At 39.3% G+C, this 21,809-nt stretch overlaps 2 protein-coding genes across 3 annotated transcripts; both read left to right on the forward strand.

Annotated features, from left to right (window-relative positions):
* The first annotated feature begins 1 nt into the window (after window position 1).
* MTERF3 (mitochondrial transcription termination factor 3) lies at window positions 2-14,562 on the forward strand. 2 transcript variants are annotated; one of them, XM_023918105.2, is made up of 8 exons: window positions 2-186; window positions 607-943; window positions 3,290-3,442; window positions 4,432-4,621; window positions 7,657-7,804; window positions 9,005-9,076; window positions 11,806-11,967; window positions 14,306-14,562. In XM_023918105.2, exons 2-8 carry the CDS (start codon window positions 625-627, stop codon window positions 14,498-14,500), a joined length of 1,239 nt encoding a protein of 412 aa, XP_023773873.2. In that variant the 5' UTR covers window positions 2-186; window positions 607-624; the 3' UTR covers window positions 14,501-14,562. The 2 variants fall into 2 exon arrangements, with proteins under 2 accessions (XP_023773873.2, XP_023773874.2); XM_023918106.2 differs by having other exon boundaries at window positions 166-330.
* Window positions 14,563-16,740: 2,178 nt separating this feature from the next.
* Window positions 16,741-21,417, forward strand: UQCRB (ubiquinol-cytochrome c reductase binding protein). Its single transcript, XM_086882078.1, has 4 exons — window positions 16,741-16,822; window positions 18,132-18,203; window positions 19,858-20,024; window positions 21,179-21,417. Exons 1-4 carry the CDS (start codon window positions 16,804-16,806, stop codon window positions 21,254-21,256), a joined length of 336 nt encoding a protein of 111 aa, XP_086738204.1. The 5' UTR covers window positions 16,741-16,803; the 3' UTR covers window positions 21,257-21,417.
* The last annotated feature ends 392 nt before the right edge of the window (window positions 21,418-21,809 follow it).

A 21,809-nucleotide genomic window follows, 5' to 3' on the forward strand; every position in this document is an offset into this window, starting at 1 on the left:
GCCCACGAGGCCAGGGAGGGAGCAACGGAGCGAGGGAAGGGGGGGAGGCGGGGCCACATCGCCGCTTTAGAGCACCGGAGAGAAGGGTGCTGCTGCCTGTTTCCCCCCTCTGTTTCTTCCCGGGTGGTCTCGCCCGGGGCGGGCCGGGGAGCGGGGCGCACACGTGGGTCGGGCCGTGCGGCGCAGGTGAGGGGCTGGTGGGTGCTGGTCCTGGGCCGGGCGGCCCTGCCCCTTCTCCCGCAGGCCGCATCCAGCGGCTGCCGGCGTGGGGAGCCCTGTGAGGGGAGGGCGGCGAGCGCGGCCCAACCCAGCCTCACCGCCCTGTAGCCGGTGTGTGGTGGTAGCTATACACGGAGGCCCCCGTCCCCCTGAGAGGGCTTAGGTCCTGGCTGGGCTTCCCCCGTGCTCCCCAGGGAATGGCTGTCGTACAGGGCGGCGGGCGGAGGCTTTCAGACCCGGCTCCCCCGTTTGTTGTACGTTTAAAGCCTTAAGGCAGCTACGTGGTGCTTCGTAGTGAGGGATCGCTGTAACGCCCGGTGGATTCACGCTCCCGACTCTACAGCGAGGCAGGCAGCGCCTGTGTCACTCCGCACTGTATTTCTCTAGGATGCTGTGCTGAGGTGGATGATGGCTGTGTGGGTTCGGCACGTCTCCCGCTGGTGTTGCCTGCTGAGCACGGCCCGTGCTGTTGAGTTTCCCGGGAGGCTGAGGAGGAGTCGCGGTTGCCGTGAGTTTGCCCCTGTGGCTGTGCTGCCTGCTGGAAGGGAGCTCGTTCCGTGCAGACTGCAGGCGTGCAGGCAGCTGTCTGTAGGAAGCTCTTCCCCGCCCGACAGCGCCAAGGATGTATCCTTCTCTTCTCCCGAAAGTAACTTACCTTCAGTACAACAGGAACAAACAAAACCAGAAATATTACCTGATCTGAATGCAGAAATACTGGACGAAGGTAAGAGGCTTTAAGGGACACCATTTCTCCCGAATCTTCAAATTATGTTTTCAGTACGCTGTGATTTAACCCCAGCTGGGTTCTCCTTTTTTTGTCCTGTTTGCCTAAAATATGTATCTGGAGTTTCTGACTTTCACTTCTGATTAGCTCTGTAGTTAATTCCAATATTTATGGTCAACGTAGAATGCAAAGAATACTTTTAAAGTGAGATAAAGGTATAATGTTTTGGGTAGAAATGTAGGTCTGGAGCTGCTGTGTGAAGGAGTTTTCATAACCTTACCTGCGTCTGCTGAGCATTTGCTTTTCCCTCACAAATGAAAGGGTTTTGGTTTGGGGTTTTTTTGGGTGTTTAGTTTTGGTGGTTTTGTTTTGGTTTTTGTGTGTGGATTTTTGGTTGTCTGTTGGTTTTGTTTATTTTTTTTTTTTTTGGTTGGTTGGTTTTTTGTTGTTTTGTTGGTGGTGGTTGGTTGGGGGGGGGTGTTGGTGTTTGTTATTTATTTTTTTAATTTTGAGCGAGGCTAGGAGATTCCACGCATGAAGCAGCTCACAGTGCACAGCCGTTTGAGGGAACAAGGATGACCAACGGGAGGCACTAGTGTGAAGCCTCCTTAAGCACTGCCCTGATGAGAAATGCTCTCCCGACTGTCTTCTGAGGAAAAGAGATGAGAGAAAGACAACTGTGCCTTAGTATTGTTGCCCTGAGGAAATTTACTCACTTTTTTCCCACATACTTTTATATCCAAGCAAGGATTATAGCATTTCCATCCTTTCAAATTACTTGGGGTATGCTGTGGAAACTTACTCTGAATTACTAAATAGCCTTGTATGTTCAGATTTTTCTTTGAGCCCCGTCAGCCTGGATTGTATAGAGTTTATTATTTGGGGTTTTGGATTACTTGGATTGTTGTAGCTCAGAGCCACAACAGAGATCTGTGTGTGTAGTTGGTTGCTGCACCAAAATGATGGGTCAGCCAGCTGGTATGTGGCTGCACCTGTGATGCAGTTTATCCACATGCTAGATTTTTATCTGCCAGCAGACTGACTGGAGACTGTGTGTGTGTGTAGCATTTTTCCCAGCTGACAGTCTATAAATGGAATATAAACATAATTGATAATTTTGGGGGGGGGGGGGGGTTTGGTAACTTGAAGTATGATTCCAAATAGGAAGTATAAAGACCTTAAAGTGGCAGTACAAGACATGCATGCATCTGGAATGGACTTTATTGTATATCGGTTTGGTCCTCAACAAGTTGAAAAAAACCACTTGATATTCTTATAGATTCCTAGAGAGTTCCTGTTCAGTGTGTAAATGTTGCTGAAAACATTTTACTGTGCTTTTGTTTCTGAGTCTGTGAGAAAAAGACAAGACCTTCAACAGCTATCAAGCTAGTCTGTGCAACTCTTCCTGGAACATTAGGCACATCCTAATTACTTTGCAATCTGCCCTAGTAGAGTTCTGGTGTGCCTTTGTATCTTGACATGGAAGAGTCTGGTCATGGTCTCTAGGAAGCAATTATACAAAGGTATAGGGCACAGAAAGTCCCCTTCCTGCAGAGTTTATAATTGGGGCATCTGATCAGTAATCAAACTGATGATTGTTGTGGATGCTAGCAGCTAGCCTGCAAACAGTGATCTTAATCTTGCTGCTGTGAGCTCCTGTCAATGGAATAATAGATCTGTCAAGAGATTTTTTTTATTTTTTTTTTAAAGGCACTGAATTCTGTGACTTGGAACACTTAAGGGAAAAAAAGTATAATGATGTTCCATTTAAACCTTAGTGAGTAGGAAATTATTCCTTTTGCTCTTAGAGATAGTGGCAGTCAGCTGCCTTTCTGTAATGGATAAGACATAATAACTTGTCTGGAGCTGGCTGTGAAATATGTTAAAAGTTAAAACAGCTGCATTTCAGGCATCACATTCAGGAGAGCCACAAAGTAGTGGGCTTGTCAGGTTATGAAAAATAATTTTTGCAGTAGCCTTTTATCTAGCTGTGATCAGGCAGGAATGCATTTGTGAAGACATGAAAGACGATCCTTTTCCAGAGGGTGATGTGATCTGTTGTCTGCAGCGGTCTAGGCAGCAGACTGAGGGCAGGCTTGCTGGGTACTACTCTCATATTTGGCCATACAAGTAAAAGTTGATGGGCAGTGACCAGGAGATGGAACAGAGGCAAAAACTGGGAGCAATGTCTATGTTTTTATGTTTTCAAATAATGGGTTGGCTGTTTACCACATGGCACAGTGTTCCTGCATTTTGAAAAGGATTTTAAGAGCTCTGTATAACATTTGGTGAGAGCAGCTTTATCTTTCACAAAATGTATTTGGGTCTTCTATATTTGTTTCTTAGACTGGGATGACATCCCACCTTCATCTGCTTTGCAAGTGATTTCTGAGGAAGAAGCTGTACAGATCATTGCAGAACCTCTTCTCCCCATTCAGTCTTCCACACTCCGAGATTACGTTGATCACTCAGAAACCCTTGCAAAACTTGTCCACCTAGGTATGTGTGATTTTGTTTGTGTGGTCTGCCTATGGCAGGAGCTTTAAAGATCCTGTAATTTGTTTTTTGCTCTTACTGGTTATCTTGTAAACTTGAAAATGGGAACAGTGACCAATGGTAAAAAGCTGCAGAATGTTATCCAGGGTAAATGGACAAAAAGAGGGGACTGTGTCACTAGCAATGCCATACTACTGGGGAGCAAAACTGGCTGATGTTAGTACCTTAGTGCTGTGGGTGTTAGAAGGAGGCATTTCCCACAGCTTCAGGAGGTGGGGAATCGCTGTGTTACTTAACTGGTCTTTCTTCTTTTGGGCTGGTTAAGGATACTTTCATTTGCGGCAAAATACTTTGTAGCTCTCCATCCTTGGAAGGAGGGAAAAAGATTGGTTGCTATGCATAATCTTAGGAGTGAGGTGCAGCACACTGGAGAGGCAAGAGGGAAGGGATTGATGAGAATCTTCCTTCTCATCAAAAAACACTTGGGCTACAGAGATACCCGAGTTCAAACTTCCTGACCATCTTGTTGCCCAAACGTGCAAGGAAGATTAGAAAGAGGTTAGAGAAATGAATATTTGAGAGGGGGAATCTGTCCCCATGTAGTAAGAAATTGCCATGTGTAAGTCAGTATACAAAGTCACTTCACTGCAAAATTGTCCTCTTCCCTTTTATAACAGATTTGGAAATTCCACGCACGTGTACCTCTGTGCATCAAGAGCAGGTCTCTAAATGTGGCACATGCAGGATTCACTGCACATGTCTTCCATCAAAAAATAAACTCAGCAAAAGCTTCTAAAATGACTGCTTATTTTATCTGGATTCTTTCCACAATATACAAGGTGTTGCAGCCTTGCTGTGTTGAGTAATTAAAGTATGCAAAATCAGTGCAAAAAATTGAGTAGTCCTATAAATTCCAACATGCCTTTGTGAAACATTTACAGAAAGCAGGGTCTGTGTTTAATTAAAACACTTTCTAATTTTGTTTGTTGTAGGAGTTGACTTATCCCAAGTGGAGAAACGTCAAAAGGCAGGTCAGCTCTTACTGACCTTGGACTTTGAAAAAGATGTAAAAAAAATACTTCTATTTCTTAAGGATGTGGGTGTAGAAGACAATCAACTGGGACCATTCCTGACCAAAAATCCATACATCCTTGGTGAAGATCTGGAAGCTTTAGAAACCAGGTAAGCCTTTCAAGCAGTAGCAGGGTGTTAAGCCCCCTGGTTTTTGGTTTCCCAGTTGGTTTAATCTTGCCTGAAGGAACCTGTGCTGCCTTCTTTCTTACTCAGTCCCTGGCTCCATGTTCTTGTGTCTCCCCATCTGTTGACACTAACCTGTGATGGTATCATAAGTCAACACGTTCGTCCATATTAAAACTGTTAACAAATTTTACTGCCCATTCCTGTCTCTCTGCCACAGAGGAAGCAGCTTGCCATCCTAGGCCACTTGCTTTACTCATGTCAGCTTTCTTTCCAAAATGACATCTCTGAGGCTTTACATAACTTTGTAAGACTATATTAAACTCTTCAGGCACAATTTGAAACCTCATGAATTCTGCAATCAAAGAAGCAGACCCGATCTCTTCTGTGTTGACATCTAATACCAGCAGGAGATTTTGGTGACATTTTTTTCCTGTTGTCCAGCTGAAACTCAACACAACACTACAATGAGCTAACGTGTGTCTTTGTTCACACTTATATGGCCCTAAACTGTTCTTCAGTCCTTAAAATTAATTTTATTTATAATATTATTCCTAATTGAATAGGTTTTTTTTCAGAACAACTCATGTGTATGTATATGCATGTTTAATGAACTCAAAACTTCCCAGTACTCCAGAGAAGAAAGTGTTGTTCTGGCTCTTGCATGTAGTAGCATTTCTCTCCGAAACACACATATGAAAATACAGATATATAGAAACAGGTGCATGAGTAGATTATTGTATAAAATAGACCTAACTTCTTTCCCCTCTGTTTTTCTAATCTTGTATTCAATAAGGGGCCTTTCAGAAACAATATCCAAAAAAAATGGATATTGTTTCTGAAAAAAACAAAAAAATACCCTGTGTCATTTTCCAGCACTAGTTTTGAGCCTAGATATCAGAACATTTTGCTTAAGCTCTTCTGAAGAGAGGTTTGATGGTTTTTTTTGTGATAAATATCCTAACTCTTCCAGGAAGTCAGATTTTATTTTTAGTGACACTCTTGTGGCACTGGCTGGTGAGTGAAGTAGGGGCTAAACAGAGCAATCCAATTTCTTCTTAATTTTCTCCAGTGTGATTCTTCTGTAAGTTTAACACTTGTGAATGATTTCCTGCAGGCTTTAAAGTAAGTAAGTGTGCTGTAAAGGCTGTGAAGTGAGTGTGTCTCATATAGCTGTCTTTTGAGAGCTGAGTATCACCTTTGCATAAACAGTTCGGTGCAGATGGACGTGGTATTGATTACATCACTCTGGAATGTTTTATTGCTATGGATTCCATGTTGCCAGGAAACAAAACACAAATTTCAATAGGTTTGGCATTTGACTTCAGATAAACACTGTAAAAGTCAAAACATTCCATAATTCCTAACGATTTTGACAGTTGCAAATCAGTGTCTGTACTGCAGCTGCACCAGATGCTTTGTTTTATGCTGGTGTTAATGATGACTTAAAACTGTTAACATGCTACATAGAACTGCTGAGCCCTGTAGCAGAACGAGGGCTAACCTTGGTGCCAGCACTCACAGATGTATCTCAAACTTTGGCCAGGTTGCATAGTTGTATTCCTTTGATATACTAGTTTCTAGAGTCAGGTTACTACAATCTTGCCATCCCTCTTTTAAATCTCTTGCCTTTCCAGGAAGAAATGTTTCAGGTGTGAATCTTAATGACTTGTTAACAGAAAACAAGTGGAGTCAGGACAGCCAAAAGATTTTTAATCTGCTGTCCTGGGGTGACTTTGCCCTAAACCAGGACTTAGCTGTTTCTGGGATGCTTGGAAGCTGTGCCAGCTCCACTGACATTGTCTAGAGCCTAGGGTGCTACCTTCTGTGTTGGGGTGCCTGCTCAGTTAGGAATTGGTCCTCTATAGAGCTCGTTCTTATATCTTCCATCTGGAAGTTTTTGGCTTGTGATAACTTAATTTCTGAGGATTTGTGGAAAGAGGGAAGTTGTAGTGACTAGGAGGAAATTTTATTTTTTTTCTCTACACAAGATATGGTTTAACAGAGCCCATTTTTTGCTGAATATCTGCTTCTGCAGAATATTCATTTAATACATAAATACTCATTTAGTATCTTAATTACTACCAGATAAACCAATTCTTGAATGCTCTAAGTTGATCTGACTGCAAATACTTCTCATATTGCAATTGCTCTCATTATAACCAGAGGAAGCCTCTCCAAATTGTCTTTTAGTACACGGTAGTACGTGGATTGTATCTCTTTGTGTGCTGTATTTCCCCTCTTACGCCTTTTTTTCTGTGAGCTATGGTAATCGTCTACTGCAAGTGGTATTCAAAATAAGATTTCACTTTCACTGAAATCAACGAAGTTTGGAAAAAGTTTTGACTTGGAAAGAAAGCAAGCAAGCTCTGTTAAATATCAAAACTTTAGTCAACTCCTCTTGCTTTCTGAGGACCAGATGTTTGTTACTCACTTGTTAGACCACTTGTTAGTGACTGAAAGTAAGGACCTATTTGTGGCAAATGTAACTTCAGCTGATGTAGAAATGTCTTTTTCAACACTATCTCTACACACAACATCATTGTATGATATTCCTACTCCAATGATATCGGCAAAGCAGGAATGTATGAGGTATAGTACTCTGCTCTTTCAGCAGTAGAAATGGAATTCATTAAAATAGCAAAAGGCTGTATATGTTTTCTTGTCCATACCCTATGATGATCTATTACTGTGTTTGCAATCTAGGAGACAGGCTGGTAGTTAAATGTAAGTTAACACAGTTATCTGCTTAAGTACAGCTGGAAGGAATTAAAATCTGTCTTTAGTATTGGCATTCTGCTCTGAAGTTTATTTTACTTCTAATTAATTGGAAGGGAGGGTATTTTGCTTTTACAATAAATGCAGATTTCACCCTAATTATTTTTGGCAGGGTTGCATGTTAATGCTAGAACATCTGTCCATTTATAAGATATCACTGAGGAATTTAAGTGATCACTGAATAAATGGGGGCAGTAAAATTTTCATCACTGGATTTTATTTTGTTTTTGTTCTCTTTCTAGAGTGGCTTACCTAAAATCAAAAAAATTTGGTAAGTCAGAAATTGCTCAGATGGTCTCAAGAGCTCCATATTTGCTGTTGTTTTCAGTGGAAAGACTGGATAACAGACTGGGTTTCTTCAAAAATGAACTTGGTCTCAGTGTAAAAAAGGTAAAGACTGAAGTCTTCAGGTATTTTGTTAGTGACAGTTGTAAGGTCTTGCGATATGAATACTCCTGAGTGTTTGGAGGTTATCAACAAACATTGTGTTATCATCAGTCATATCACTAGAGGGTTACAGGAGGGTAACACGGTTTTAACTGTCTGTGGAAGTGATACCTAACATTCAGAGGACATGAAGTACAGGTTCTGAAGATGACCTGCTACACGTTATTATCAAATAAGCATGTGTATGTCCAGTTTTATTATTTGAGGTGGGTCTGATTCAGAGTACTGAATTAATTTCTGAAACAGCAAGCAGTTCTTTTAACTTCTGCAAAATTATTTGTTGCTCTTCATCTCTTTAAGATACTGTAACATACTTAAGTAATCATTTAAAAAGTAATCTAATCTGTATCATATCAAGATAAATGCCAAATCATATGCTCAGGTCACCAAGAGTGACCTCTGGGTTTGCTCATGAGTGCATACCACATTACCTGCTTAGTGGGTATTCAGCCCTGTGCTTCAGGGATCTTCAGTAGCTGGACTTGCCTGGAATAAGTTAGTTGTGTCCTGCAGTAGGTGGGGATCGCAATGAATGCCAAATTCCAAGTACAATCTAGGGTTCTTCTATTAGCTGAACAGTCATAGCTGCTGCAGTGCCCTGTTGCTGGCCTTTTCATGTTTGAGATGAGAGATCTCCTCAGAAAAGGGTTTAGTCTCTACCTTGTACTCAGGGGTGGATTACAAATAATCAGAAACCTTAGGGAATGTGGAGTAATTTCTTGTAGTGCTGTTACACTGGACTAACCAGATTCTGAAGTTAGCACCACTGCTGCTGAAAAATCCTTTTATAGCCTCCATTGGGTAGTGTGTTATTTTTTTTTAAAAAGATGGGAAAAAACAACTTGAGGGCTGAGAGAAATTGGGCACTTGAGCATACTTTCTCCTTTTGATGCATGCTTTTACCCTCTTCCTGTTTGCTTTACAATTGTATTATTTTTTTTGTTTTCCAAAAGAACGTATTTGAGTAATGTTTTGCATCTTAATATACTGCTGCTTCATGCAAATTCACCTTTGGTGTAGAGAGAAAATGAACTACAAAATTAAATACAAAAAAAAGTATATATAGGATCTTTCTTTCACAGTTAAATTTACCAAGAAGCCTTCAGTAAAACTCTTTAATTTATGTGTTTTTCCTGATTGTAGACAAAGGATCTGGTAATTCGTCTTCCAAGGCTACTGACTGGCAAATTAGAGCCTGTAAAAGAAAATCTTCAGGTGAGCTTATGAATAGATATTAAGAATATATTGTATATCCATATAGTTTGAGTTATCAGAATATAAAATTCCTGTAGGGGATTGTGTACAGAAAGAATTCAATGAAATAATTTTAGTGATGATCTAAAATAACTATTAAACAATGTATTTTCCTCTATAGCGTGCAAGCTTACCCAATACATAGAGTGTTACATTAATCTGCCTTCTACTCTGATGTAGTGCCTTCCTGCCAAAAGTTGCTATGTGATGACATAAATGGTTAAAATAGTTTTTAATGAGTAGAAAAAATACTCAGTCTTTTTCCCCTCCTCTTTAATTATTATGTTTTTTTGCTAACTTAGATTGTCCGTAAGTATTTAGGAGCAAGAAATGTGCAGCTGATTATTTTTCTCCTGGCAGGTAACTAGCCTGCCAAAATGTGCATTTGACACCTATTGTCTGATAGCAGATGGTCGTTATTAACAACTGTTGGGTAAATAACTTCAAACCCACAGGGATTCCTTTCCCTTTTGAAAATGTAACTGTGTATTGGTTTAATTACTGTGCTGTAAAGCCATCGAGGCCAAACAGCATGATGTAGTGTAACAATTTGTGGAATTCCATTATCCTATAACAAGTAACTGTGAATCAAAATATATAATTTTCAGATAGACTCACTTCTCTGAAACTATTAAAGACTAGAAATCTTGCAATCTGAAATGTGTGTGTGGTAAGGGAGGAGACTGGAAAGTAGCAGACTGTTCTAATTAATAGTGCTTTCTTTTTAACACACATTGTTTCCACAGGCTAGGGAGCCATTATTATAATGAATGTGTTTTTAAGTTCTTCAGTTCCATGTGACTATCTTGTTTATCTACCAAGAAATACAGCCTAGCACCTCTATTTTTAAAATGTGTGAGAGAGGGAAAGAAAGGAAGGATTTTTAGGTCCTTGTTGCTGGAATCTACTAATTCTTAAAAGCTCAAGCTTTTCAGGAGGTTGGATTCAGAATCTGTGTTCAGATCTGTATGTCCTAAACTGGTGGTGGGAGGACAGTACTTGGAAAGTGAAATCATGTACCAATGGTTCAGAAGTGATCAGGCTGTATCCCTCATTCTGAATTGACTGTTATTTAGAAACAAGTACAGTAGCTGATAATTGGTTGTCATAAGATACCAGTCATGGACTAAATGTGCTGAAGGATGGCTTAGTCCATCCTCTGAGGGTTTCATCAAGCACAATTAGAGATGGTAAAACCTGAAAGCTTGCATTACTACTGCCTATTGTGGGAAAAATACATACTTTGTTGAGTATTGCTGAGGTTTATCCTAATAAGGATATTAGCATGTGTGGCCTAGAGAGTTCTTGAATATTAAATATGTTTACTGTCAAACTGAGTGCAGTCAAAGCAACTTACACTTCAGCTCACAGATCATGTCAAGGGAGCTGTTCCACAGTAGAAGAGCTCAAGATTCTTGCCACAATTACCTCTACAGTGGGCCTAGGTTTATATCTGCAGTGATTTAACACAGTGTCTTAATTCTGGTTGTGCATCTTGATGCAGGAAGTTACCCCTGTCAGCTCAGGTCCATGGAGGATACCACTCATGTACAAACACTTATTTTCATACTTGAATGCTGTCTTAGTTGATTAGTATTTTGTGTGGTGCACAAATATTTCTAAAGCAGAAAGTTAAAATGAGGATTTGAAAGACCTGATTATAGTTGCCTCTAGAAACAGTTCCCTGTAAGGATTTGGAAGTCCTAAGGTAAATTCAAAACCCAGATCCTAAGCCCTTCCCTTCATTTGACAAGAAGTTCTGGAAAAGAGCTGTATTCTTGGTACATCAAACTGAGCAAACAAAAACACCACCACCTTCTTGCCAATTGAAGTACCTTAGTTTGATATGAAAGTCTGGTTATATTAACTGGCAAGCACACCTACTTCACAACTGAAAACAAGCTGCTTCTAAGTGTCACTGGAGATAGAAGAAATTACTGAGTTAACAGACACTCTTGTATGCTGAATTCTTTCTCAACAACTCAATTAATTGGTTGCCATTCTGTACTTTGGGAGGAGTGCTCATGATTTTATTGAAAAAATGTGTTCTGTTTTCCTTTGGGGAAATCATAATTGAAGTCAAGGCAGTCTCTGAAAAAGATGTCTTACTTTAGACATTATTGAACTGTAGAATAAATTAAATAGACCGCATATTCCACACATCTCTTTTAGATTTAACAATCTGAAGACTATAGAAATTATACTCCCTATTATACAAATATAACTTGGATACATGAGAGGTAACACATTAGCAAAAGTAGGTGCTAGCTATTTGAGTGCTGTGCTTTATGGAGCTCATCAGCTCCATGAGAAGAAAGTCTCTTGACAGCTTGGTGTTGAAAATGATAAAGGACTCTTAGGGGAGAATTTTTATGCTTGTAACTACCATACATATGGAGACATGGGGTTTTTGTTCATATCTCAGATAAGCTGAAAAATACATAACATTCACAGAAGTCATCTTTATTTTGGGGGTATTTTATAAACAAATTACACTTTCATCCAGAACGATAAAAAATTTGCATCGTCTGACTTGAGAAGAACTGAAGTGGCAGATATTTTTGTGGTTTGCATGCGTGTTGCTGTATAAAGGATAAAAGAATTTTGCATAAATTTATTTTAGTGGCACATTAAAATAAGCTAAGTTTGCTGTAGCTGACTTGTGAAGATAAAATTATGCTCTTTTTCAGGTTTGTCAAATTGAACTTGGTTTTCAACGTAATGAAATTCAACAGATAGTGTATAAAACTCCCAAGATTTTAACTGCAAGTAAAAAGAGACTCAAACAGACATTTGACTACTTACACAACATAATGGGCATTCCCCACCACATGCTTACTCGCTTTCCTCAGGTGAGTTGTTAATCTGGGAATAAATTGTAGGTGCTCTTGTCACAGGCACTTCACTAATGTGCTGAAGGTGGAGCCTTGCTCTATGCAGAACAGAAGTGAATTCTTCAGCTAGCCTGTGGCTATCACTCTAATTGGGATAACTTTTATTAGCAATCCAAAAACTATTGAGGATTTTAGTGTGGAACTGCTGCTTTTTTTCCCCTTAGCATGTGTGACATCACTACCCACAGTCTTGAGAATTTTCTACAGAGGTAGTCATGCTCATATCTTCTGTATTCATGCAAGTGAGATTAGTGCCTGCTTAGGGATTTGCTTGTCCTGAAATCTTGCCTAAGAGACACAAGAGAAGACAGATTATGCAGAAGATCTGTTCATTAGATAACACTATATGTATATATATATACACACAGATATATATATATATGTATAGATATTATATAAACATTCCTTTCAGGTTTGTCTGCTTAAAAAATAAGCTTTAGAAAATTTAGGATCTGAAAATAGTGTCAAGGTGTAAGATAAGCTCTGCCAATTAGGCAATCATTCTCATTGGTCTTATTCCTGCAGCAATTGCTAAAATACCATGAGATTAAAAATAGATTAGCTTCCTGATTACTATTTTGGGGGTTTCTTCTACCTTCTCATTACTGCTATTTCCTCACAAATTAAAAGCTGAAAGTGTTAGTCACTTCATTCAATGCTGACATGCAGTTGCACTGCACTGTCTTCTTACAACGTGAAAATGAAAACACAAGTTACAGCTTTGAATGGCAGTCATTTTCTTTCTAAAGCAAGTCTAGTAGAGAATCTAAGTGGCTAGAAAGCTAAAATTATATGAGGGAATAAAACTGCTCCCCAGAGTTTTGATTATCTTGCTATTTAATATATCTTTACTTAACAAGGATGCTTGCTCTAACACTCATCTGTGTCACTTTGGCCTCCTTGATCAGTAAGCGACCACAAGTTTTGCTTACTTCTCAGTTGTCTTATTGTTTGCTTTCTGGTGCTTCACCTCATCATTTTCTTCTTTTTGTTTGGAAGGGTAAGTGGAGAGTTTCCTCTGTTTCTTGTTCTTGGCCCAGACTCTCCTTTTCTTTCCTGTTCTTCCCTTTCACCCTCCAAAACTCTTGAGTTCCAGGATACAGGTAGTGCACAACAATCTACATATGGTTGGGTCTTTAACTTGTGCATTCACAAATGTGTATTTATCTCCATCTGTACTCACTTCTATCCTGAGTGACAGTAATGTTGAAAATAGGGAGTATACAGGAATTTTTTAGGGGTCAAATTCTCTGATGTTACAGCTCCTCTTGTAGCCATTCTTTCTGTCAGCTATCTCCATAAATAGTAGTTAAGTGTTTTGGTTTTTTTTATCCTGTATTCTGACTTTCTCTTAAAATTCAAGAAATGTAGAGGAGGAGCAGTCGTTTTGGTTTTCCCTCTTTGTTCAAATTAGTTTGCATCCTCATGGAATTCTTCTTCCATCAATGCAGTAGTCTCTGACCTCTTTTTTAGTAAAATCTCTGCTTCCTGTAGCATTCACATTTTCATTATTGTCTCCTCCATAGCATCTCTCTCTGTTCAGTGGTACTGCTCAGGAATGAACATAAAGCTTTGCTTTTATGACTTCACTGTGCATCTCATCTTCCCCACTTCACTCTCTTTTTAAATGTCCTGCTGATTTCTTTTGTGTTTCCCCTACCACTGTTCTCATCTTTGACAAAGTTTTTTTTTTTTTTTGGATCAGGTATCTTCAAAGTAGGCATTGCTGTGCAGCAGAAGACAAATGGTTGTTTTGAACCACCATACGGTGCCTTTTGGCCATATTATGATGGCAGAAGTTACATCCACTCACCTTTGCCCTTGATACTGTGCCACTTTATTGTTTGCATTATGCCACCTAATGTGATCACCTCTTCATTTCTTCCTTGTAACAGTGGTCATTTGGATCTGTCTGATCCAAATGACAGGGAAACTACAAATCCAAACTACACGGAAAGTGCTCCTTGCTACTGGATATCTCCACTCTCTTGGCTGCGATTACACAAAAATAATATAGTCGTTATATAGAAACAACTCCCAAGCACATCAGGTTTTTTGTTTCCCTGTTTTCTGTTGTGTGTCTCTCAGCATATTGTATTGAAGTATTTATTTAGAGTTTAGATAATTTATATATAAATGTAACCTACCTGGTGTTTGACATAAATTATAGGAAAATAAGTGTATTATTTGTTTGCTTCCTAGATACTCAGTTTGTCTAAAAAAGGCTCTTATTTTCAATGCCTCAGGGTCTGAAATTTAGAGAACCTAAAACAATCTTCCCTTTTTTCTTTTTTAGGTTTTCAACTCAAAACTATTACGAATCAGAGAAAGGCATATGTTTCTTGCATTCTTGGGAAGAGCCCAGTATGACCCAGCACAACCCAGCTACATCTCTCTGGATCAGCTGGTTTCCTTGCCCGATGAGGTGTTTTGTACAGAGATTGCCAAAGCGTCCATGCAGGACTTTGAAAATTTCTTAAAAACACTTTAATTAGTAACACATGTAAAAATTTATAGAATTAAGTTACAAAATAAACATACTTTATAAAACTACTTCCCTTTAAGGCGTCTTAACTTTTTAATTACTGGTTAAAAAGTCACTGTGCGAAGCATGTAGGATTTAAAGGCTCACAGTAATAGTAATTTAAAAATGTATTTCAGAGGGATTGAGCCAATGTGTTGATTGCTACTAATGCAAGCCTTGCAATTAATTCAGAGTGGATGATGCAGCACATTAACAGAAAGGTAAATTCAAATTCTTTTTTCTTTTGATAACAGCAGAATTTTTGGAGATTGGAAAACTGGCTAGTGACTTATTCCCTGTCTTGCCCTCTGTTGTCTTCTCCTTTCACCCTCTCCTCCAAAAGCTAGAATAGCAAGATAGTGTGGTAATGAAGTAGTGTTGTGTTTACCTGCTTGAAATAATAATGTTATTATTTTCCTGGTAAGGTAGAAAGAATCACACCATTAATATGTGAAGCTCCTCATACAGAAAGGCATTTTTTCAATAGGTTACAATGGTGTTTCCTAGTGAGGTGGGCTGCTGAAATTAGTATCCTAAAAGCTGGTTATAAATGTCAAAAAAACCCAAAAAACCAGCAAACTTAATTTAGGCAAATTATAAAAAGAAAATAAAGCTGGTTTTGTCCCTGAAATCTAAAAGGACTTTTAGTTACTTTTCTCTTCCCCTTGTTCAGTTCTGCCCCCTCATACCAATGAGATTTGTGTGGTTTTATTATAGAAGTAACTATATTAAAAGAGGCTATAGTATATATTAAGGTGATAGAATTAGTCAGTTGTAAAAGCTGAAGTAAATGCTGACATTGTGCATCATGGGAGTATTGGAAATACTTAATCTTATCATTAAACAAAGCACATTAATATGGAATTACCAAATGCGTCACAGTGTATTTGGGAAAAATGAAAAAGCTGCCTAAATCCACATGCAAACTTCCTGATACTGTTTAGAAGTTTCCATTCAATCATTAAAAACAGTTCAGGAAATCTGAAATCACAATGTTTTAATTTGGATTTGAGCTTATTTATTGAAAAAGCCCCAGTGTTTTAAAACATCATTGTTGAAGCTAAAAATAGCAATTTTTATGAACACAGCAGAATAAAATTCAAAAGGTTAAATTCTGATAATAGGTGGGAAATAAAGTAAGGCTGAAGAGATTTAAAGAATGAGAATAGTAGTGATCTTGGGGTTATGACTTTGGACAAATTCTTATTTATCCAAGTTAAGAATTTGAAAAATAATTTCTTTGAAACACATTGAAAAACCCCAGTCATTGTCTGCAATATAGCTGAGATGATCTATTTTGTCCTTTTTCTCATGTTTCCTGTTCCATTGGCCTGGAATGATTGCTTGAAATACTCTATTAAATAGATTGTTCTTGGTGGAGATGCATAACAAATTTCATGGTGACTGAAATGTGATGAATAAGCACTTTCCCTCATTTCCTCCTGTTAAATAAAAGTATTCAAGTCCAATATGCTTACTTGGATTCTGACTGTATTAAATGCTAATAACAAACGGCAGTCTTCAGTCTCGTAAAAAAATGTTTATAGTAAAAATGTTAATAGAAAGTTTGTGGGTTCATATTGTTTGAGTTAACTTTCGCAGATTTGCTGCACTAGCCTTATTACTATGTCTTACATTGTAACAGAAGTTATATTATACACTGTGTATATTTTGAATTTCTCAAACTTTGAGCTTTAACTTTCCTTAGTATTTTTAAATGTCGAAATGATTGCTGCCAGAGCTAAACCAGTTTCTTTGAAATGTTAAATACACAAGCTTCTGCCGAAATAGCTTCCCCAAACTACGATGAAGAATGGTAGCAAAACATTTAATGGGAGTCCTAAAATGGAAGGGGAGAGAGGCTCGAAGACCTTTTTGAGGATCATGACAAGAACGTTGTGGCTTTACGATTAAAAAACACACCGCAAACTTCTGACTGAAGTATTTCTGGTCTCCCCTTTCTCCGCACTTTGTTTCTTTCGGACGCTGTGGTCCCTTCCTGAGGGAATGGCCGGGCAGATGCAGCGATCTGTGCCTCAGAACGCAGAGCCGCTCACCTGACGCTACCTGAGCAGAGAAAGGTTTCTGCTTCTTGGCGTGACCGATCGATGCTTTGTTTATCCTGCTTTACGAAGCTCATTTCTGTTTTTATCATTTTCAGCCCTCACCTATGCCAGCCCTCCCGCCGGGGCGCATGCGCCTGGCGGCACTGCCGGCCCCGCCCCGCCCCGCGCGTCACCCAGGAGGCCGCGCGCCGCTCCGAGGTCAAGATGGCGGCGAAGGCGTCTGGTGAGGCGCTGGGGGCCTTGGGGGGGCGGCGGGGCCGGGACCGTCCCTGTCCCCCACCCGCCTGCGGCGCTGGGCTCACCCCGGCCCGTGCTGGGCAGCGAGGCGGGCCCTGGCGGGGAGAGGGGGAGCCGGGGAGCCGCTGTGCACCGTGTGCCCTTGACGGGGACAGCGAGTGCCGGTTCCACAGTGGCGGGCGAGTCTCCTCGGCGGCCCTCCCGTGGCAGCGCAGGGAGCCTGGCTGTCATGCCTGAGCTTTCTGGGCGTAGAGAGTGCTCGGGAGCACTAGAGGAAGCCTTGGGCTTCTCATGAGGGGCCTCGGGGATTGCTGTCCTGCGCCGATACCGACTCGAGGCACAGTTGGTCTAAGGTTATTCCTTGTCTGGCCCTAAAGGACGAAGGAGTAACTAAGTAACCTGCTGAGGTTGTGCTCTAATGACCGCTAATGTTTGGGGGGGACACGTGGTAACACCGGTGTCTTAAAAGTCACATCAAACAGCTCGCCCGCACTGCATTGCCCGTGTTGTGCCGTTCGTGGCCTTCTCGATCCCTTGTTGAGATACCTAATTATGTGTAAAGGCACCTCTGCCGTCCCAAACCACATCTGAAGGAAGGTGAACGTGCTATATGTGGTGTGGAGGTTTATTTTTTTGTCTTATTGATTTTTTTGCTTGGTTGGTTTTTTTTGAGGTTTTAGTGTGGATTTCGTGGTTGTCTTTGGCAGCTCTTTGAAAAAGGAATAGCAGTCAAGTATCTGGAGAGGAGACTAGAAGTATAATATGTATATTATCTATATATATAAAATATGTATATTGTATGTTATATAATATATATAATATAATATGTATATAATGCGTATAATATGTATGTATTATAGTATAATAATATGTTGGGCTTGAAGTCACATAGCAAAAGCCAAGGAACTTAGATGAATTGTTGGAAAAGCCTGGTGGTTTTGCTGTGTGTAGACATTATGGGTTTTGGTTCATGTGCGTGTTACAGAGTCTTAAGAGTTTTGTTGCTGTCTTTGATTAGGAATTGGTAGAATTTTTCCAAATCTAAAAGCAGCCCAATATTCAAATTTAGTGAAACAGTTTAAACTCTTGTATGTAATGAGCAGTCTTTCTGTCTATTCAGTGTCAGTTACAGGATACTGAGACGTAGAAGGCAAGTCACACATGGTTAAATTCAAACTTGATGAAATGTTACATTACTGCATATGTTGGAGGCCAGCAAACACTTGTGTACTGTCACAGCAATGTTTAAATGTTGAATTTTACCTTGCTGTGCAACTGATGATGGTCACATTCAGTTGCAGGAGGTGGTCGCCTGTTAGACAGGATTCGCAAGTGGTATTACAATGCAGCTGGGTTCAACAAACTTGGTAAGTGTTTCATTGAGTTTTAAAAACTGCAAATGTAACAGTTCTCAAACTAGTTATGATTCATAGCTGGTATATGAACATGCATGTTGGCATAAGTCTTTTTGATCAAAATTAGCTACTACTTCTGTGGTGAGAAAAGTCAGTAACAGCTTCAACTATTTCTGTTATTTTTGTGTTTGTTTATGTTCCAGTAAATTAACTTATAACAGCTAAGGCCAGTCTGGGGCAGTTGAAAACACTTTGACAAAGCAGTCCTGCAAACTCAATTATTTATATTTCCCCACCAAGTCACTTTCATTGGCCAGTGTATTCTAACCCAGAGACTGCCCTTGAAGCTGGAGAAGTTCCCACAGATAGTAGTCAGCCTATCTGCAGTACTTACGCAAAGTATCCAAAGTGCAAAAAAGGTTATAGTTATTCTGCCCTTTGTGTCAGCATAACTTCAGCTGGTATCACTCTGGCTTGCACAGTGGTGGAATAGGTGTCAAAACAGGGCTTCCTTAGGGAGAAGAGGGTCCCTTAATGGTATTGTCTTCATTTTATTCAGAGTTGGTACCAAATTTGTTTCAAACATTTAGATGGCAGAACGGCTCTTGGATGACAAGAATCTCAATATTTAGATGCAATTTATTGCTCACCACAATACAAGCAAATCTCTTAAAGGAAGTTAACATACCTGCCCAGGAAAAGTTAGAAAAAAATTACAAAATCACCTGTAAACAAGCCTTCCTCCAAAGATGCAGTACTTAATTCCTCTTTGATAATGCCTGTCTGCTGAAATTCTTACTTCTGCTGCTTCTCTGGAAATGCAAGTAGAAAATTAGAGAAGCACCAAACTTAATATAGTGATTAAACTACCAGCAGTGCTCCCGGTGCCTTTGAAATAAATTGCAAAACCAAAAGCCTCAAAAGAAATTTTTATTTTATTGATACACAATTGCCAAGTCAGTCACATGAGATTAAAACCTTTAACCACAAGTCAGTAGGTTTGTTGTAGTAATCATCTTTCATGATAATATTTCATCTCTGAATGCTACAGAAGTAATATTTTGTTAATACTGAATCTTACAGAAGGGTTGGTTGAGCTTCAAGAATCCTTTGTGTCACAGAAGTTGTGGAAATGTTTTTAGTTTTGAGAAGACTGGGTGTTTCTCCCTGATTTAACTTGTAATTTGGAACTCATGCACCAACATTGAGCTGCAGGTTTCTATAGCTTCATGTAGTCAGCAGAGATCTGGTCATGGCAGTTTAGAGAAAAAGTCTTCAGTACTGAAGGAGTCTCATCTGTGGCTGATTCTAAGCTCTCAAAAACCCTTTGCCTGGACAGTCATCTTAAAGAGAGATATAAAATTAGATGCACATAAGTTCACTCCTTAGATCCAGAGTTGTTTTTGTTCTGTATATGTATATTCTCATGAAACACATTGAGCTAAATACCTATTTTCCTTATTCCTCTTTAAGAAAAGGAGCAGAAAAAGTAAATAGTCTTTGAAAGTCAATGTTTAGGATTGTCTGTGAGCAATTAGTGTCTCTCCTGGATTGGTTTTTCTTCATAATTTTATACTGGAAGTGTTTTGCCCATGGTACATGTGCCAATCCTAAATCTTACTGAAGAACATTTATTCAGTGATACTGTATATTCTTCTTGGTACAGGGCTATTGCGAGATGATACATTGCATGAAGATGATGATGTAAAAGAAGCATTAAAGAGACTTCCAGAACATCTGTACAATGAAAGAGTATTTCGCATAAAGCGAGCGCTGGACTTAAGCTTGAAACATCAGATCCTTCCAAAAGACCAGTGGGTGAAGTATGAAGAGGTACGTGCATGGAGTGTTTCCAAGGTGCACGTCTTAAATGGCTCTGCTAGGGCTGCTGGTTGGGAGTTTCATTTTCTGAGGGGACACATGTTTACATGTTCTTTACAGTGAGTAAATGAGCCGGGATCTCATGGGATACCTCTGGAAAACACTTGATTGCAGTTCTAAAATGTTTTTCAGTACAAATTACTAAATTTTTCTCAAAATGACAGGAGCTTAAGCTGCAGCTCAGAATCACAACACACTGTGTTTAGACAAAATATTTCTTCTAATAAGCTGACAGATAGAGATACTGTGTAAATAGCTTTAGAATTCTTAAAGAAGGTCCCCTGCTTTTCTGATTAATTTCTTAATCTTGCAAAAAATCTCGAGCCAAAGCTTTTATTGATGAAGGTGCCAAGGAAGAATAATTTGAAGGGAAATCATTCATTAAAATAAGTGTCGTCTTGTAATTTAAAAAACAAGCTGCACTTTCCTCATAAGATGTAACTAAATTTTATTTTTTGGTAGTGAATTGATTCACAGACTTTGCGTCACTGTCCACCACAGTTTTCTCCAGATTACCTGACAGAGAGGGATTTTATTGTTAAACTTTTGACCATAGGAGAGTATGCAGGTATTAATGCATCTCTGAGTAAGCAGAGGCTGTTTCATGTGGTCTCATACTTAGGTAACTGCTGCATTGAATAATGCATGGTCACTTATTTCCTCAAGCAGCAGTTTGGTTTGTAAGTGTTAAATGTGGTCAGGGTGTTCTATCAAATACAAGTTTACTGTGTTGGTTAGAAGTTAAGCTCAAAAAGAGATTTTCTGGAGTATTATTGTTGGACTTCAAACTAATTAAAGTGGATCTTGTACATTTGGGTATCTGCCAAAAAACCCACTGTTTCTAAAGGCATAGCTGGAAGAATCATTTTGCCTGATGAGGCATTAGGCATTATAATGAGGCATTAGGAATTAGTGCTTGCTTCAGGAAAGAACTTGTCATTGCAGACCTGTCAAAAGTTTACCTTTTCAGGGTAAGTAAGGCTGGATTTTATTTTTTTTTTGTTTTTTTCTTTATAGGTTGGTGTTTAGTCAAACCTGAGGAGGAATGAGAAACAAATAGTTTGTAGGAATTGCTGTAAATTTGAATATATTCTCTTCTCTTTCAGGATCACCCTTATCTTGAACCATACCTAAAAGAAGTAATCCGTGAAAGACACGAAAGGGAGGCATGGAACAAGAAGTAACTGTTGAGCTACTTCATGCAAATATCCAGATATTTCTGATATTTTTAAACATTTGGTTGTAGAAGTCCACAGGGAGGCAATTGAGAGGCTGAGGAGTACTGTTTCAGCTTGTTCATTGAGTCTGATCATCCAACTAAAATAAACATGTCAAACTATAAAAATCTTGGAAGAGTTCTTTCTAAATGTTAAACCTAAAGCTAATGTTCAGATCTTTCCTGTGAGCATATATTTTACACATTAGCTTAGTGGTATGCAGTCTTCATTCCAGCTTTTGATTCTTACTCTTTTCATCATACAGCTGTTTTCAGCAGTAGTAGAATTAGGTAAGAAGTGTTCAAGGCTTTTGGTGCTAGTTGCTCTCTAAGTTGAAAACGATTTGGTATTTATTCATCACTTGTCACTGTAGACAACAATACTGAACCAGTGTTACAATGGTATTGTGAGATAGCAGAATGTAATGTTCTGTGTACCCAAGCAGATACATACTTTAAAAATAGAAAATATAGATGATTCCTTAATCATAAAAATAGGAAGTGTTTCACTAACTTTATAC

This window comes from Cyanistes caeruleus, chromosome 1 (assembly GCF_971803275.1).
Source record: "Cyanistes caeruleus chromosome 1, bCyaCae1.hap1.1, whole genome shotgun sequence".
Lineage (NCBI taxonomy): Eukaryota > Metazoa > Chordata > Aves > Passeriformes > Paridae > Cyanistes > Cyanistes caeruleus.